The sequence below is a fragment of the Choloepus didactylus genome, chromosome 20 (assembly GCF_015220235.1).
Source record: "Choloepus didactylus isolate mChoDid1 chromosome 20, mChoDid1.pri, whole genome shotgun sequence".
NCBI classification, from domain to species: Eukaryota; Metazoa; Chordata; class Mammalia; order Pilosa; family Megalonychidae; genus Choloepus; species Choloepus didactylus.
This window is the reverse complement of record NC_051326.1, coordinates 51,783,954-51,803,281: the sequence shown is the minus strand read 5'-3', so window position 1 is coordinate 51,803,281 and position 19,328 is coordinate 51,783,954. Positions and strand designations below refer to the sequence as shown.

Sequence of the window (19,328 nt, the reverse complement as noted above, 5' to 3'; positions counted from 1 at the left end):
GCTCAAACACTAAGCATTTCTGCCTCAAGGAAGAATCATTAGGCATCCATCAGGCATGACTTTACCAGAGTATGTTTTCTTGACTCCTACTTCATTACAAATGCTTGTTTGACCTATTCTATATAGTAAGCAGGGAAGTGAGCTAACTATCCAAAGAAAGAAGGACTGATTATTTCATTCTCTCAATTAACTGGACAGGAGTTCCTCTACCAATATCTTCATCTTCCCACCAGTCACTCATTCGCAAACATATATATACATACATATATATACATACATATATATATATATATATATATATATAGTGGTATGCCCTGACAAGAGAACTAGTTAGCAATATCTAGGATCTATTATAAAAATCACTGCTTTTCTCATAAGGAGAGACTGATGCCTCACACAAACTCTGTATTTAGATAAGGGAAAGCTAGCTGAATTGAAGTAAAACATGGTGCTGAAAGAACCATAGGCCCATTATAACTGGGTTCCAGTAACAGCTCTGAGACTAATTAGCTGTATAACTTTTCATTTCTGGGATTCCAGGTTCTCATCTATAAAATGAGATACTTGGACAAAAAGATCTGGAATATCCTTCTAACATAAACGTATTGGGATTCAGTGCTTTTATGATGGTAAATCAGCATGGTATCATTTTTATAATCTCAATTAACCTGTAGTATTTTCATAGTTTTTCTTACTACAGGAAAATCTAAGTTGAGGAGCTACATAGTTCTGAAAGAAGAGAGAAATATAATTTATGTCATGCTAAGAAATAGAAAAATAATCCTAATTTTAGAAAGAGGGGAGAAAAGCTGTCCTCCATAATTTCTCTATCTTGCACATGCTTCAGATAAAATAAATTTAGAGCCAGCAGTATACACCATCATCGTTGACTGCATTTACAAAACCAAAGTAAAATGAATGAAGCTGGGCCCACCACCAAGTCAATCTGTATAATGAAGGTAAGGATAATTTTCCTGTTCTTCATTATTAGAATGCAGTATATGGGCAATCGAATATTCCACACACAGTTTCCTTGACTTCAACTGAATAGACAAGCACACCACGTTTTGAAACATCCAAAGGCAAATATCTTAGACCTACAGAAATGAAAAGATTGAAAAGGGGATTTCTCACCTGACCTTATTGTGTTTGCCAAAATGCAAACCTCAGTCAAAGTAAGCATGTAAGTTCTCTGATAACTCATAATTCACTGGATAAAATACCTCATTTGAAAACACTGGGGAAAATGAAATTTTTACTTTTTTTTGGTTTTCTTTATAATACCAAATCAATCTCCTTCTTGTCACTATTTTGAGTAGAAAACAAAAAATTTACTATTTTCAATTAAGTTTGTCATAAACCTACCTGGTAAATTCATGGAGGAGAAAAAAGCAGAAAAGGGGAAAAGTATATTCATTCCACCACTTCTCCTTCAAATTCAGGAAAGGATATTGCGGTAGGTTGAATTATATACCTCATAAAAGACAAGTTCTTATTCTTAACCCACATTCCTGCAGGTGTGAACCCATTGTAAACAGGACTGTCTGAAGATGTTACTTTTTAGTTAATGTATGGCCAACCGAATCAAGCTGGGTCTTAATCTTATGACTGGAGGCCTTATTTTAAAAAAACCACAGGGAGCAGCAGGAAGCCAGAAGTCAGCAGATCTCTTTGGACAGGGCATCTCCATGTGCTGGAAAAGCCAAGGAACCCAAGAATTGTCAACCGGAAGATATGACTCCAGGAGAAACAAGCCTTCCAGTCTCCAAGACTATGAGCTAATAAATTCCTGTTGTTAAACCAACCCCTGTGTGCATTTTGTCTTAGCAGCCTGGAAACTAAGATGAGCTCTTTGAACAGAATCATTTTCTCCCTAAAATGTCCTTTTGTGTTCTCTGGGCTTTTTTAACTAAGATCAGAGAATACAAATATTCCAAAGAGAGTCTCAAAAAGTTTCACATGAAGACCCAGCAATAATAAAATTGAAAAAAAATGTTTCCTTTTTTAGTTTAAAAAGCACAAACAGCAATCCCAGACAGGCACTGCTTAGGAGAGAAGTGACTAGAAGTCACTCCCGGAGTGCTATATTTTTTTAGACACATAAATTGCTGCAGAGTGAAAAGAGAGGGAGTGGACATCATGATAGAGGTTTGAAAAAAGGATAAGACTTATTCAGACACACTTTTTTTTTTTAAAGAAACCAATCTCCTTCTTGTCTTCCTCTATATAAGTAGCCAGGATCTGCAATGGATGGGCACTCGATATTCCAAATTTAGAATTCATTACATCCCTGGTTATATCACTTAATGCCTTTTTTTTGTTCATTTTTATTGAGATTGTTCAGATACCATACAATTATCCAAAGATTCAAAGTGTACAATCACGTGCCCCTGGGTACCCTGATACAGCTGTGCATCCATCACACTTAATTTTTGTTCAATTTTTAGAAACTTTTCATTACTCCAGACAAGAAATAAAGTGAAAGATGAAAAAAGAAAAAAAGAAAAGGAAACTAATCCTCCCCAATCTCTAACCAACCCCCCTCAATTGTTGACTCGTAGTATTGATATAGTACATTTGTTACTGTTTATGAAAAAATGTTGAAATACTACTAACTGTAGTATATAGTTTGTAATAGGTATATAGTTCTTCCCTATATGCCCCTCTATTATTAACTTCTAATTGTATTCTCATACATTTGTTCTGGTTCATGGAAGTGATTTCTAGTATTTGTACAGTTGATCATGGACATTGCCCACCAAAGGATTCAGTTTTATACATTCCCATCTTTTGACCTCCAACTTTCCTTCTGGTGACATATATGACTCTGAGCTTCCCCTTTCCTCCTCATTCACACACCATTCGGCGCTGTTAGTTATTCTCACATCTTGCTACCAACACCCCTGTTCATTTCCAAACATTTAAGTTCATCCTAATTGAACATTCTGCTCATACTAAGCAGCCACTCCCCATTCTTAAGCCTCATCCTATATCTTGGTACCTTATATTTCATGTCTATGAGTTTACGTATTATAATTAGTTCCTATCAGTGAGACCCTGCAATAATTGTCCTAATGTGTCTGGCTTATTTCACTCAGTATATTGCCCTCAAGGTTTTGTCATCAACCCATTTTTTTTAATATGGTTTTGTTCACTCACCATACATTCCATCCCAAGTAAATAATTGATGGTTTTCTGCATGGTCATACATTTATGTGTTCACCACCTTCACCACTATCTATATAAGAGCATCTACATTACTTCCACAAGGCAGGAGGGAGAGTCAAAGAAGGTAGAGAGGCAAAAGAAAGAGGAAAAAAAAGACAGCTAGGAAGCAGCAAAAGGAAAAATAACCTTAAATCAAAGTAGAATAAAGAATCAGACAATACCACCAATGTCAAGTGTCTAACATGCCTCCCCTATCCCCTCGCTCCTATCTGCATTCACCTTGGTATATCACCTTTGTTACATTAAAGGAAGCATAATACAATGATTCTATTAGTTACAGTCTCTAGTTTATGCTGATTGCATCCCTCCCCCAATGCCTCCCCATTTTTAACACCTTGCAAGGTTGACATTTGCTTGCTCTCCCTCGTAAAAGAACACATTTGTACATTTTATCACAATTGTTGGATACTCTAGATTTCACCAAGTTACACAATCCCAGTCTTTATCTTTCCTCCTTTCTTGTGGTGTCTCACATGCTCCCCACCTTCCTCTCTCAACCGTATTCATAGTTACCTTTGTTCAGTGTACTTACATTGTTGTGCTACCATCTCCCAAAATTGTGTTCCAAACCACACACTCCTATCACCGTGTAGTGCTCCCTTTAGTATTTCCTGTAGGGCAGGTGTCTTGTTCACAAAGTCTCTCATTGTCTGTCAGAAAATATTTTGAGCTCTCCCTCATATTTGAAGGACAGCTTTGCTGGATACAGGATTCTTGGTTGGTGGTTTTTCTCTTTCAGTATCTTAAATATGTCACACCACTTCCTTCTTGCCTCCATGGTTTCTGCTGAGAGATCCGCACATAGTCTCATTAAGCTTCCTTTGTATGTAATGGATCACTTTTCTCTTGCTGCTTTCAGGATTCTCTCTTTGTCTTTGACATTTGATAATCTGATTATTAAGTGTCTTGGCGTAGGTCTATTCAGATCTATTCTGTTTGGAGTACGCTGCGCTTTTTGGATCTGTAATTTTATGTCTTTCATAAGAGATGGGAAATTTTCATTAATTATTTCCTCTATTATTGCTTCTGCCCCCTTTCGCTTCTCTTCTCCTGCTGGGACACCAATGATACGTACATTATTGTACTTTGTTTCATCCTTGAGTTTCCGGAGACATTGCTCATATTTTTTCATTCTTTTCTCCATCTGCTCCTTTGCGTGTAGGCTTTCAGGTGTTTTGTTCTCCAGTTCCTGAGTGTTTTCTTCTGCCTCTTGAGATCTGCTGTTGTATGTTTCCATTGCGTCTTTCATCTCTTGTGTTGTGCCTTTCATTTCCATAGATTCTACTAGTTGTTTTTTTGAACTTTTGATTTCTGCTGTATACATGCCCAGTGCTTCCTTTACAGCCTCTATCTCTTTTGCAATATCTTCTCTAAACTTTTTGAATTGATTTAGCATTAGTTATTTAAATTCCTGTATCTCAGTTGAAGTGTGCGTTTGTTCCTTTGACTGGGCCATAACTTTGTTTTTCTTAGTGTAGGTTGTAATTTTCTGTTGTCTAGGCATGGTTTCCTTGGTTATCCAAATCAGGTTTTCCCAGATCAGGACAGGCTCAGGTCCCAGAGGGAAGAAATATTCAGTATCTGGTTTCCCTGCGGGTGTGTCTTAGAAAATTGCTCCACCCTTTGATGCCTCGGGTCACTGTGCTTTTCTGCCCAGCAGGTGATGCCTGTTAGCCTATAATTCTTGACTGGTGTGAGGAGGTATGGCCGTGTTCCCCCAGGCTCTGGGGTCTGGTTCTGAATGGAAAGGGTCCCACCCCTTTCCTCCTAGAGAAGACAGAGCCCCCAGGTGGAGGTCATTAGCATTTCAATGGTCTCGCTCTCTCTGCTTGTGCTGTCTCCACCCTTCCCGGAGTCACAGCCCTGGAAACTGTAAATGACTGGGGTTTTCTCCACTGAGCCAAAAAAGAAACAGATAGTCCCCTTCAGACCCAGTCCAAGGCGACCCTCCGGCTCTTCCAGGTCAGTCGTCACCCAAAGCCTCTGTCTGTTTTTTGGGGATGCGTACCTGTAGTGAGCAGTTCACACTGGCTACTTAAAACCCCAGTTGGAGCTCAGCTGAGCTATATTCACTTGCTGGGAGAGAGCTTCTCTCTGGCACCACAAGGCTCTGCAGCTTGGGCTATGGGGGAGGGGGTCTCACAACTTGGATCCGCAGGTTTTACTTGCAGATTTTATGCTGTGTTCTTGGACATTCCTCCCAATTCAGGTTGGTGTATGATGAGTGGATGGTCTTGTTTGTCCCCCCGCAGTTATTCTGGATTATTTACTAGTTGTTTCTGTTTTTTTGTAGTTGTTCCAGGGGGACTACTTAGCTTCCACTCTTCTCTATGCCGCCACCTTGCCCCTCCCTCACTAAATGCCTTTTAAATAGAGGAGTCATATCCCCAGGATATTATCAGAGTGGCATGTCAGTGTAGACTCAAGTATGATCTCAACCAAAGGCAATGTGTGTCTATCTGTCAGAGATACCTATCGAAGTATTTACCAGTGAAATATATGATATGAGGTTTGCTTCAAAATATCCTCCCAAAAAATATCTTTAATAAGGAGACACATAAAGATTGGTAAACTGTAATAATTTTTAAGCTAGTTCCTTACACCATGCTTTCTACTCCCGTAACTGTTTGAATATTTACATAATAAAGTATTTCTAAAAGAATGATATAGAAGAAAAAACAAACAACAAAAATAATAATAAAGATAAAAATAAAACAAAAAAGAATGACAACTTGAAACTCCAAACTCAGGGACTTTCGGAAACCCCCTGAGCCTCCTTCTCACGTCATTCTCTAAGTTTTCAGGGCTGTTTTAAAATTACAAACACATGACATCAGGTTTTGAGAAGTTTTTAGTGGGAGAATTCAGATAGCTGCTAGACAGGAATTAAGATCAAGTAAAAACTACATGCTCAGATTCTTACCATCTTTGTTTTTCCTAATAAATACTATACTGAGATATATATCACTATAAACTTACTTTTTGGACTCAATGTCTAAGACTCCCCATATCCTCAGAGAAAAGGTAATGTGCTCAACACATGATCCTACCATCTTTGTGAATATATCAAAGTCAGTAACTATTCCATGCCTAATTTTTTAAATCCAAAATTGTACCATATATAAAATAAGAATAACTGAATTAGTCATATTTGGAAGAAGTACCAGGGTGAAAAAAGACAAATTTTACCAAGATACAGGACAGAAAGGTATAAAATATGCTTACTGTTGGATCTCACTGGGAACCTTGGAGGATTTCCAATAAGGAAAATATTTAAAGGTTTCCAGTCCTGCAGCAACATAAAAATGATTGTCTTGCAAATCCTTTGTGTTGTCCAAAAGGTGTCCATCCATTGTAAATAATCTGGAAAAAACAGAAAGAAGAAATGGGCTAGAAATTTTAAGATTAGTGGTATAGTGATATAGCATTTTGCATATTTTTCATATATAACTATTATGTGGACTATTGGAGAAATTATATATTCACAAGCAAGCATAATCTAAATGGGCTAATTAAAAACCTATGGGAGCTGTCTTTCAGGATTAAGCTTCCTTTTCATTTTAAGATTTTTTTAATTAAAGTATATTTTTAATTATGTACAAGTGCTCAGAGGCTCTTGAGAACATTTTAAGTGCTTGGTTGGTGTTCAATTAATTTTAACTAATAACAGCTAAAATTGATACAAATTGGTTTTCATTGTTATAACAATACTTGGAAAACAAACCAGCATTTATTAGCAAATAGTATGCTTCTTTTTAAGCAACAAAAGGCTAATATCATGTGTTTTATTCAGTGCCCTTTTGGGGGGAGTATTCATTCATTAGTTTATTCATTCAAGAAATGAGTCAATTCACTCAATACTGAACATCTATTATGCACAAGATAGTGATGTAGGCTTTGCATTGGATAAAAATGTGAATAAGAAAGTCAAAATGTGTACAAAAACCTATAAAGATAAATATGACAAGAGTGGGTCAAAGTGCTTGGGGTTCCAATAGGAAAAAGATTAAATTGTGAGGCTTCACAAAGGTGGAGAAATTTACAACAGGATTTGGAGGGAGGGTAGGATTTCATTAGGTGAAGATGGCATGAAAGTCATTTTGGGTGGCAGAAGGGCCCTGTACAAAGCGAATACAAAGAGTTTGACTGTCACCCAAGGGAGAAATGGAGAGAGAATGTGAACATACAGGTTAAGGGCAGTTTTAAAAGAGCCTTGAATTCCAGAGTAAGAAATTTATAATTAATTTAGTCAGTTATGGAAGATTTCCATAGAACAGCAGAATGAGAGCTGTACTTGAGCAATGATAAGCTAACAGTTTCCAGAGGATGTGATGGAGGAAAAAGCCTTACATGTGAGAGCCATGGGAAGCTTTTGAAAGCGTGTACAATGAAGTAATGAATTGCAACAGAAACCACAGGAGTGGAATTTATCCATCTCCCTCAGTCAATCTTTCTCAAACTTTAGTATGCATCAGAATCACCTGGAGGGCTCAGGAAAACACAGATTGCAGCCCTACCCTCAGAGTCTCTGATACAGAAGGCTGAGATGAGGCCCAAGCATTGCATTTCCAACAAACTCCGGGGTGATGCTGACACTGCTGCTCTTCAAGCTGCATTTTGAGAACAGATGCCCTGAAGAAAATAAAGTATCAATCCTGTATCAATCAATCCTGAAGAAAATATAGAAGAGAGCATCAAGATAGGAGAAAACACTAGAGAGATGACACTGTTCAGGAAGCATGCCCCATTCTCTCCACCATTGCCTTGGAACAACCAGGAGGACCCAGGCAACTGCTGCAAGTGTCCCCAAGAGTAAATCAGCATCCAGTGAGGTCTGGGGGAACAGGGGGACGGAGTAGTTGCAGTCCTCAGGAGAGAGCTTCCACCCAGAGCTACTGATCCTGCGGGTTAGACAACGGAGGCGCTCAGGGAGGAGCTGTTTGCTAGGGTGGGTTACAGAATCCACCAAAATCAAAAGTATGGGAATAGATAGATTGAGAATTTAACACAAATATGAAAATGTTATAAAGGAAATAGGAGATATTATCAATATGAAACAAGAACAAGAAACCATCAAAAAGAATCAAGTGGAAATAATGATCTGAAACTAAAATAGTCGACACAAAACAGTAAAGAGATGACTAGTAGAATGGATATAGATTGGGCAAAAATTAGTGTCTGGAGGATATTTGAGGAACTCTCCCAGAAGGAAGCAGGGAAGAATGAAGAAATAAAATACATTTTTTTAAAAAGTTAAGAAATAAGGATGAGTAGAAGTGCCAGCATCAAGATAACAGGAATCCCAGAAATAAGTTAAAATAAAAGTAGAAAGGAGGGAATGTGTATAGAAATGATGAAGATTGACTTCACAGAATTAAAGAAAAAAAGAAGAGCTCAGATTGAAAGAATTTGTAACTGCCAAAGAAGAGAGATTATGGAAAAACTCACTAGATATATCATCAATGTGATGTTTAAGAACATAAACAAGAGCATACTAAAAGGCTCTGCAAAGAAAGAGCAGAGAGTGTACAAAGCAACAAAAATCAGACTGACATCAGACTTTTCAACAGCAACACTGAAGGCAAGAAGAAAAAGACGCAGCATTTTCAAAATCTAAAAGAAATGAAATTTGAAGCTAGCCAAACCCTCACTTAAATATGAGCATGATAAAAATATTCTCAGGCTTACAAGGCCTCATAAGATTTGCCACACAAAGACTCACACTGAAAACATTTTTAGAAGAAATGGTTAAATAAAAGGAAGAACAAATCTAGGAGATGCTACAAGAGATGTGTGAAGCAAAGGTGATCAAACACTGTGGTACAATCTGTGTTGTCTTTAATAAAAGAAAAAAGAAAATAAAACTAAGATTACAAAAAATATATTCATAATAACCCAAAATTGAAATTCAAGATTATATCCATGTAACATAATATAAAATATATAATATAAAATGTAGTGTAGAGAGGCGGGCAAGATGGCAGACTGGTGATCTGTATGTTTTAGTTACTCCTCCAGGAAAGTAGGTAGAAAGCCAGGAACTGCGTGGACTGGACACCACAGAGCAATCTGACTTTGGGCATACTTCATACAACACTCATGAAAACGTGGAACTGCTGAGATCAGCGAAATCTGTAAGCTTTTGCGGCAAGGGGACCCACGCCCCTCCCTGCCAGGCTCAGTCCCATGGGAGGAGGGGCTGTCAGCTCCGGGAAGGAGAAGGGAGAACTGCAGTGGCAGCCCTTATCGGAAACTCATTCTACTGATCCAAACTCCAACCATAGATAGACTGAGACCAGACACCAGAGAATCTGAGAGCAGCCAGCCCAGCAGAGAGGAGACAGGCATAGAGAAAAAAAACAACACGAAAAACTCCAAAATAAAAGCGGAGGATTTTTGGAGTTCTGGTGAACATAGAAAGCGGAAGGGCAGAGCTCAGGCCTGAGCTCCGGCCCTGAGGCGCATATGCAAATCCTGAAGAAAAGCTGATCTCTCTGCCCTGTGGACCTTTCCTTAATGGCCCTGGTTGCTTTGTCTCTTAGCATTTCAATAACACATTAGATCTGTGAGGAGGGCCCTTTTTATTTTTTTTATCCTTTTTTCTTTTTCTAAAACAATTACTCTAAGAAGCCCAATACAGAAAGCTTCAAAGACTTGCAATTTGGGCAGGTCAAGTCAAGAGCAGAACTAAGAGAGCTCTGAGACAAAACGCAATAATCCAGTGGCTGAGAAAATTCACTAAACACCACAACTTCCCAAGAAAAGGGGGGTGCCCACTCACAGCCATCATCCTGGTGGACAGGAAACACTCCTGCCCATCGCCAGCCCCATAACCCAGAGCTGCCCCAGACAACCCAGTGTGACGGAAGTGCTTCAAATAACAGGCACACACCACAAAACTGGGCGTGGATATTAGTCTTCCCTGCAACCTCAGCTGATTGTCCCAGAGTTGGGAAGGTGGAGCAGTGTGAATTAACAAAGCCCCATTCAGCCATCATTTCAGCAGACTGGGAGCCTCCCTACACAGACCAGAAGCCCAGAACTGCCCTGGGGGGACGGCACTCACCTGTGACATAGCACAGTCATCCCTCAACAGAGGACCCGGGGTGCAAGGCCTGGAAAAGGGGCCCACTTGCAAGTCCCAGGAGCCATACGCCAATAACAAGGACTTGTGGGTCAGTGGCAGAGACAAACTGTGGCAGGACTGAACTGAAGGATTAGACTATTGCAGCAGCTTTAAAACTCTAGGATCACCAGGGAGATTTGATTGTTAGAGCCACCCCCCATCCCTGACTGCCCAGAAACACGCCCCATATACAGGGCAGGCAACACTACTACACACGCAAGCTTGGTACACCAATTGGACCCCACAAGACTCACTCCCCCACTCACCAAAAAGGCTAAACAGGGGAGAACTGGCTTGTGGAGAACAGGTGGCTCGTGGACGCCACCTGCTGGTTAGTTAGAGAAAGTGTACTCCACGAAGCTGTAGATCTGATAAATCAGAGATAAGGACTTCAATTGGTCTACACATCCTAAAAGAACCCTATCAAGTTCACCAAATGCCACAAGGCCAAAAACAACAGAAAATTATAAAGCATATGAAAAAACCAGACGATATGGATAACCCAAGCCCAAGCACCCAAATCAAAAGATCAGAAGAGACACAGCACCTAGAGCAGCTACTCAAAGAACTAAAGATAAATAATGAGACCCTAGTACGGGATACAAAGGAAATCAAGAAGACCCTAGAAGAGCATAAAGAAGACATTGCAAGACTAAATAAAAAAATGGATGATCTTATGGAAATTAAAGAAACTGTTGACCAAATTAAAAAGATTCTGGACACTCATAGTACAAGACTAGAGGAAGTTGAACCATGAATCAGTGACCTGGAAGATAACAGAATGGAAAATTAAAGCATAAAAGAATGGGGAAAAAAATTGAAAAAATCGAAATGGACCTCAAGGATATGATAGATAATATGAAACGTCCGAATATAAGACCCATTGGTGTCCCAGAAGGGGAAGAAAAGGGTAAAGGTCTAGGAAGAGTATTCAAAGAAATTGTTGGGGAAAACTTCCCAAATCTTCTAAACAACATAAATACACAAATCATAAATGCTCAGCGAACTCCAAATAGAATAAATCCAAATAAACCCACTCCAAGACATATACTGATCACACTGTCAAACACAGAAGAGAAGGAGCAAGTTCTGAAAGCAGCAAGAGAAAAGCAATTCACCACATACAAAGGAAACAGCATAAGACTAAGTAGTGACTACTCAGCAGCCACCATGGAGGCGAGAAGGCAGTGGCACGATATATTTAAAATTCTGAGTGAGAAAAATTTCCAGCCAAGAATACTTTATCCAGCAAAGCTCAACTTCAAATTTGAGGGAGAGCTTAAATTTTTCACAGACAAACAAATGCTGAGAGAATTTGCTAACAAGAGACCTGCCCTACTGGAGATACTAAAGGGAGCCCTACACACAGAGAAACAAAGAAAGGACAGAGAGACTTGGAGAAAGGTTCAGTACTAAAGAGATTCGGTATGGGTACAATAAAGGATATTAATAGACAGAGGGGAAAAATATGACAAACATAAACCAAAGGATAAGATGGCTGATTCAAGAAATGCCTTCACGGTAATAACGTTGAATGTAAATGGATTAAACTCCCCAATTAAAAGATATAGATTCGCAGAATGGATCAAAAAAAATGAACCATCAATATGTTGCATACAAGAGACTCATCTTAGACACAGGGACACAAAGAAACTGAAAGTGAAAGGATGGAAAAAAATATTTCATGCAAGCTACAGCCAAAAGAAAGCAGGTGTACCAATATTAATCTCAGATAAAATAGACTTTAAATGCAGGGATGTTTTGAGAGACAAAGAAGGTCACTATATACTAATAAAAGGGGCAATTCAGCAAGAAGAAATAACAATCGTAAATGTCTATGCACCCAATCAAGGTGCCACAAAATACATGAGAGAAACACTGGCAAAACTAAAGGAAGCAATTGATGTTTCCACAATAATTGTGGGAGACTTCAACACATCACTCTCTCCTATAGATAGATCAACCAGACAGAAGACCAATAAGGAAATTGAAAACCTAAACAATCTGATAAATGAATTAGATTTAACAGACATATACAGGACATTACATTCCAATTCACCAGGATACACATACTTTTCTAGTGCTCACGGAACTTTCTCCAGAATAGATCATATGCTGGGACATAAAACAAGCCTCAATAAATTTAAAAAGATTGAAATTATTCAAAGCACATTCTCTGACCACAATGGAATACAATTAGAAGTCAATAACCATCAGAGACTTAGAAAATTCACAAATACCTGGAGGTTAAACAACACACTCCTAAACAATCAGTGGGTTAAAGAAGAAATAGCAAGAGAAATTGCTAAATATATAGAGACGAATGAAAATGAGAACACAACATACCAAAACCTATGGGATGCAGCAAAAGCAGTGCTAAGGGGGAAATTTATAGCACTAAACGCATATATTAAAAAGGAAGAAAGAGCCAAAATCAAAGAACTAATGGATCAACTGAAGAAGCTAGAAAATGAACAACAAACCAATCCTAAACCAAGTAGAAGAAAAGAAATAACAAGGATTAAAGCAGAAATAAATGACATAGAGAACAAAGAAACAATAGAGAGGATAAATATCACCAAAAGTTGGTTCTTTGAGAAGATCAACAAGATTGACAAGCTCCTAGCTAGACTGACAAAATCAAAAAGAGAGAAGACCAATATAAACAAAATCATGAATGAAAAAGGTGACATAACTGCAGATCCTGAAGAAATTAAAAAGATTATAAGAGGATACTATGAACAACTGTATGGCAACAAACTGGATAATGTAGAGGAAATGGACAATTTCCTGGAAACATAGGAACAACCTAGACTGACCAGAGAAGAAATAGAAGACCTCAACCAACCCATCACAAGCAAAGAGATCCAATCAGTCATCAAAAATCTTCCCACAAATAAATGCCCAGGGCCAGATGGCTTCACAGGGGAATTCTACCAAAGTTTCCAGAAAGAACTGACACCAATCTTACTCAAACTCTTTCAAAACATTGAAGAAAATGGAACACTACCGAACTCATTTTATGAAGCTAACATCAATCTAATACCAAAACCAGGCAAAGATGCTACAAAAAAGGAAAACTACCGGCCAATCTCCCTAATGAATATAGATGCAAAAATCCTCAACAAAATACTTGCAAATCGAATCCAAAGACACGTTAAAAAAAATCATACACCATGACCAAGTGGGGTTCATTCCAGGCATGCAAGGATGGTTCAACATAAGAAAATCAATCAATGTATTACAACACATTAACAAGTCCAAAGGGAAAAATCAATTGATCATCTCAATAGATGCTGAAAAAGCATTTGACAAAATCCAACATCCCTTTTTGATAAAAACACTTCAAAAGGTAGGAATTGAAGGAAACTACCTCAACATGATAAAGAGCATATATGAAAAACCCACAGCCAGCATAGTACTCAATGGTGAGAGACTGAAAGCCTTCCCTCTAAGATCAGGAACAAGACAAGGATGCCCGCTGTCACCGCTGTTATTCAACATTGTGCTGGAAGTGCTAGCCAGGGCAATCCGGCAAGACAAAGAAATAAAAGGCATCCAAATTGGAAAAGAAGAAGTAAAACTGTCATTGTTTGCAGATGATATGATCTTATATCTAGAAAACCCTGAGAAATCGACGATACAGCTACTAGAGCTAATAAACAAATTTTGCAAAGTAGCGGGATACAAGATTAATGCACATAAGTCAGTAATGTTTCTATATGCTAGAAATGAACAAACTGAAGAGACACTCAAGAAAAAGATACCATTTTCAATAGCAACTAAAAAAATCAAGTACCTAGGAATAAACTTAACCAAAGATGTAAAAGACCTATACAAAGAAAACTACATAACTCTACTAAAAGAAATAGAAGGGGACCTTAAAAGATGGAAAAATATTCCATGTTCATGGATAGGAAGGCTAAATGTCATTAAGATGTCAATTCTACCCAAACTCATTTACAGATTCAATGCAATCCCAATCAAAATTCCAACAACCTACTTTGCAGACTTGGAAAAGCTAGTTATCAAATTTATTTGGAAAGGGAAGATGCCTCGAATTGCTAAAGACACTCTAAAAAAGAAAAATGAAGTGGGAGGACTTACACTCCCTGACTTTGAAGCTTATTTGAAAGCCACAGTTGCCAAAACAGCATGGTATTGGCACAAAGATAGACATATAGATCAATGGAATCGAATTGAGAATTCAGAGATAGACCCTCAGATCTGTGGCTGACTGATCTTTGATAAGGCCCCCAAAGTCACTGAACTGAGTCATAATGCTCTTTTCAACAAATGGGGCTGGGAGAGTTGGATATCCATATCCAAAAGAATGAAAGAGGACCCCTACCTCACACCCTACACAAAAATTAACTCAAAATGGACCAAAGATCTCAATATAAAAGAAAGTACCATAAAACTCCTAGAAGATAATGTAGGAAAACATCTTCAAGACCTTGTATTAGGCGGCCACTTCCTAGACTTTACACCCAAAGCACAAGCAACAAAAGAGGAAAACAGATAAATGGGAACTCCTCAAGCTTAGAAGTTTCTGCACCTCAAAGGAATTTCTCAAAAAGGTAAAGAGGCAGCCAACTCAATGGGAAAAAATTTTTGGAAACCATGTATCTGACAAAAGACTGATATCTTGCATATATAAAGAAATCCTACAACTCAATGACAATATTACAGACAGCCCAATTATAAAATGGGCAAAAGATATGAAAAGACAGTTCTCTGAAGAGGAAATACAAATGGCCAAGAAACACATGAAAAAATGTTCAGCTTCACTAGCTATTAGAGAGATGCAAATTAAGACCACAATGAGATACCATCTAACACCGGTTAGAATGGCTGCCATTAAACAAACAGGAAACTACAAATGCTGGAGGGGATGTGGAGAAATTGGAACTCTTATTCATTGTTGGTGGGACTGTATAATGGTTCAGCCACTCTGGAAGTCAGTCTGGCAGTTCCTTAGAAAACTAGATATAGAGTTACCATTCGATCCAGCGATTGCACTTCTCGGTATATACCCGGAAGGTCGGAAAGCAGTGACACGAACAGATATCTGCACGCCAATGTTCATAGCAGCATTATTCACAATTGCCAAGAGATGGAAACAACCCAAATGTCCTTCAACAGATGAGTGGATAAATAAAATGTGGTATATACACACGATGGAATACTACACGGCAGTAAGAAGGAACGATCTCGTGAAACATATGACAACATGGATGAACCTTGAAGACATAATGCTGAGCGAAATAAGCCAGGCACAAAAAGAGAAATATTATATGCTACCACTAATGTGAACTTTGAAAAATGTAAAACAAATGGTTTATAATGTAGAATGTAGGGGAACTAGCAATAGAGAGCAATTAAGGAAGGGGGAACAGTAATCCAAGAAGAACAGATAAGCTATTTAACGTTCTGGGGATGCCCAGGAATGACTATAGTCTGTTAATTTCTGATGGATATAGTAAGAGCAAGTTCACAGAAATGTTGCTATACTAGGTAACTTTCTTGGGGTAAAGTAGGAACATGTTGGAAGTTAAGCAGTTATCTTAGGTTAGTTGTCTTTTTCTTACTCCCTTGTTATGGTCTCTTTGAAATGTTCTTTTATTGTATGTTTGTTTTCTTTTTAACTTTCTTTTCATACAGTTGATTTAAAAAAGAAGGGAAAGTTAAAAAAAAAAAAAAGAAAAAAAGAAAAACAAGGAAAAAAAAAGATGTAGTGCCCCCTTGAGGATCCTCTGGAGAATGCAGGGGTATTCGCCTACCCCACCTCCATGGTTGCTAACATGACCACAGACATAAGGGACTGGTGGTTTGATGGGCTGAGCCCTCTACCACAGGTTTTACCCTTGGGAAGACGGTTGCTGCAAAGGAGAGGCTAGGCCTCCCTATGGTTGTGCCTAAGAGCCTCCTCCCGAATGCCTCTTTGTTGCTCAGATGTGGCCCTCTCTCTCTGGCTAAGCCAACTTGAAAGGTGAAATCACTGCCCTCCCCCCTACGTGGGATCAGACACCCAGGGGAGTGAATCTCCCTGGCAACGTGGAATATGACTCCTGGGGAGGAATGTAGACCTGGCATCGTGGGACGGAGAACATCTTCTTGACCAAAAGGGGGATGTGAAAGGAAATGAAATAAGCTTCAGTGGCAGAGAGATTCCAAAAGGAGCCGAGAGGTCACTCTGGTGGGCACTCTTACGCACACTTTAGACAACCCTTTTTAGGTTCTAAAGAATTGGGGTAGCTGGTGGTGGATACCTGAAACTATCAAACTACAACCCAGAACCCATGAATCTTGAAGACAGTTGTATAAAAATGTAGCTTATGAGGGGTGACAATGGGATTGGGAAAGCCATATGGACCACACTCCACTTTGTCTAGTTTATGGATGGATGAGTAGAAAAATAGGGGAAGGAAACAGACAAAGGTACCCAGTGTTCTTTTTTACGTCAATTGCTCTTTTTCACTCTAATTATTATTCTTGTTATTTTTGTGTGTGTGCTAATGAAGGTGTCAGGGATTGATTTGGGTGATGAATGTACCACTATGTAATGGTAGTGTAAACAATCGAAAGTACGATTTGTTTTGTATGACTGCGTGGTATATGAATATATCTCAATGAAATGAAGATTAAAAAAAAAAAAAATGTAGTGTAAAATAGGGGTTATTGGGAGGGAGACCAGAGATAATGAAAACATGCTCAAGTTCTTGTCCAGGTAGGGGGAAACTACAGACAGCAATTCAGAATCTAAAAAGACCTGACAACTGACAGATGTATGAGGTGATGCACACACTGTCAAAAATGACTCCAGGTTTTAATTCTGGGTGCTTAAGACAATGGTAACATGAAAACAAGAATGATAGGGAGTTAGAACTAATGGTTTCAGAGTGGAAGGAGGACGGATAGAAAAATGAATTACCAAGATGGTGTAATTAGAAAAAAGTGGAGGGGGGGGCTGAAAAAAGTTCAAGTTGAATGTTCCACCATAAATCAAAAGAGCTTCACATTTTTTGTCAAGCAAAAGAAGGTTTCTATTTGTTTTTCATTCAGTGGTGAGACAAAACATGCACAAGAATGGTGCTTCTTTGATGGCTCAATGCTAGTGCCCCAACAGACCACCTTAGTTCAAATCCACTGAGCCCCACCAGGGTCCAGCCTTTAAAAAGCCTAAGTTCTGAAGCCCGTTCCCCAGCCACGCTTCTCTAAATCAATATCCTTCTCCCCTAGGAAAGGGAACAAAGCCCTCTCCTTGGTGAACAGGGTTGTGAAGGATAAATAAGAATCCAATGGTTGGAAAATGCAGGCAGGAGATTTTACACAAAGAAAATATACTTGCTTGGACATAAAAATGTGAACGTATACGTCATGTTCAGAGAACTGCAGTTTTCGCTAAATGTGAACTGCATGAAAATGAGCAGCAGGAATATGGGCATCAAATGAGATAATGAATATAAATACAAGTGTTTTGTACACTATAAAACACTAGATAAATGCTAGGGATGTCAATCATTACCGATCTCAGAGGAGGCAAGGACTAAATGAAACAACCATTTGTAAAATTATTTTGTAAACTGAAAGCATTATACAAATGTCAATTATTACATTTTTAAATGCTCCTTAATGATTGGAGGTAAAGGAGAAAATGTAATTAAATATCTGTAAGTTTCTCTCAAATCCTTTGCCTTACAAATAACTGAACAGCCAATTTGGCTTTTTCCCCAAAATAAAGGTACAGTCTGCCCTAAAGGAATTTTGAAATCCTTATCTTTAACAAGATTTTTTTTTTGATTTTTAAGTGTGTGTAACTCTTGAAAGGTATATTTGATTTTCAGTTCAGCTTTCAAAATCTCTAGGTGCCAGGTTTGGTCTGAGACCCCTGAAATGTGGATATAGAAGTACAAAGCACCTCACAATCCACAGATTCCAAAGGTTAACTTAGCTGTTTTCACCACTCTTGAGGGATTAAAAAACAGATTTATCAGACATGGTCTCAAGCTTTAAGAAGCTTAAAATATCATAAGAGGGTTGCGGCAAGTTCACAAGTAACCATAATATGAGGTTGAATGGGATAGTTGCTTTAGGAGATGTCCCCAGGACTCAGTCTTCAGCCCTGTTCTTTACTTCTAACTTCATCACATACCACCCATTACACTGATACACCCCTAGTTTACTTCTCCAACCTGACTTCTTCTCTGAGCTCCATACCATGTATCTAAGTTGGCATATCTCTGCTCAGACATCTAATAAGCATCTCAAACTAGACATATCCAAAAATGAATTCTTGTCTCCCCCAAAACCTGCTCTCCCTTCCACTTCCCCATCTCAGAGAATGGCACCACCAAACACCAGTTACTCTGACCAAAAGGATAGCAGTCGCCCTTGATCACTTTCTTTCTTTCATACCCCATAGAGAACTGATCAGGAAGTTCCATCCTATAAGCCTTTGAAATATATACAGAATCTGACCACCTTGGGCCAAGCCACCATGGTCTCTCACTCAGCATTACCTACAACCTCCACACAAGTCTCCTTACTTGTAGTCTGTCCCTCACCCTCACCTCATGAACCAGGGCATAAAATCCCCTGCCTCAGAACCTTCCCATGGCTTCACAACACTCTCAAATTAAAATTCAGACTCCATACCTTGATCTCCAAGGTCTTATCTGATCTTACCCTTCACTCCCTCTTCAAAGCAATCTCCTACCACTCTCCACCTCTCTCACTAGCCCCATCTGGCTGTTCTTCAAATACTTAAACACACTGAGTTGATTTATATCTCATGATCTTTAGATCTGCGGTTCCCTCTGACTGGAATGATCTTCCCCTAGATCATTATATGCTATCCTTCTTCATGTCATTCAGATCTGCCTTAAATGCAACCTCCTCAAAGAACCCTTCCCTGACCATCCCCTACCCTACTCTGTTTTTCTTTAAAGCTCTCTGGTATTTTATCGTGGAT

The 19,328-nt window shown here is 38.8% G+C and overlaps 1 protein-coding gene across 1 annotated transcript in view; it reads right to left on the bottom strand.

The window, feature by feature from the left end:
* DCDC2C (doublecortin domain containing 2C) overlaps positions 1-19,328 on the bottom strand; it is a 143,027-nt gene that overhangs the window by 67,518 nt on the left and 56,181 nt on the right. The window contains exon 5 of the mRNA XM_037812796.1: positions 6,454-6,591. Within this exon, the coding sequence (XP_037668724.1) occupies positions 6,454-6,591 (138 nt within the window). The remainder of the gene's footprint in view (positions 1-6,453; positions 6,592-19,328) is intronic.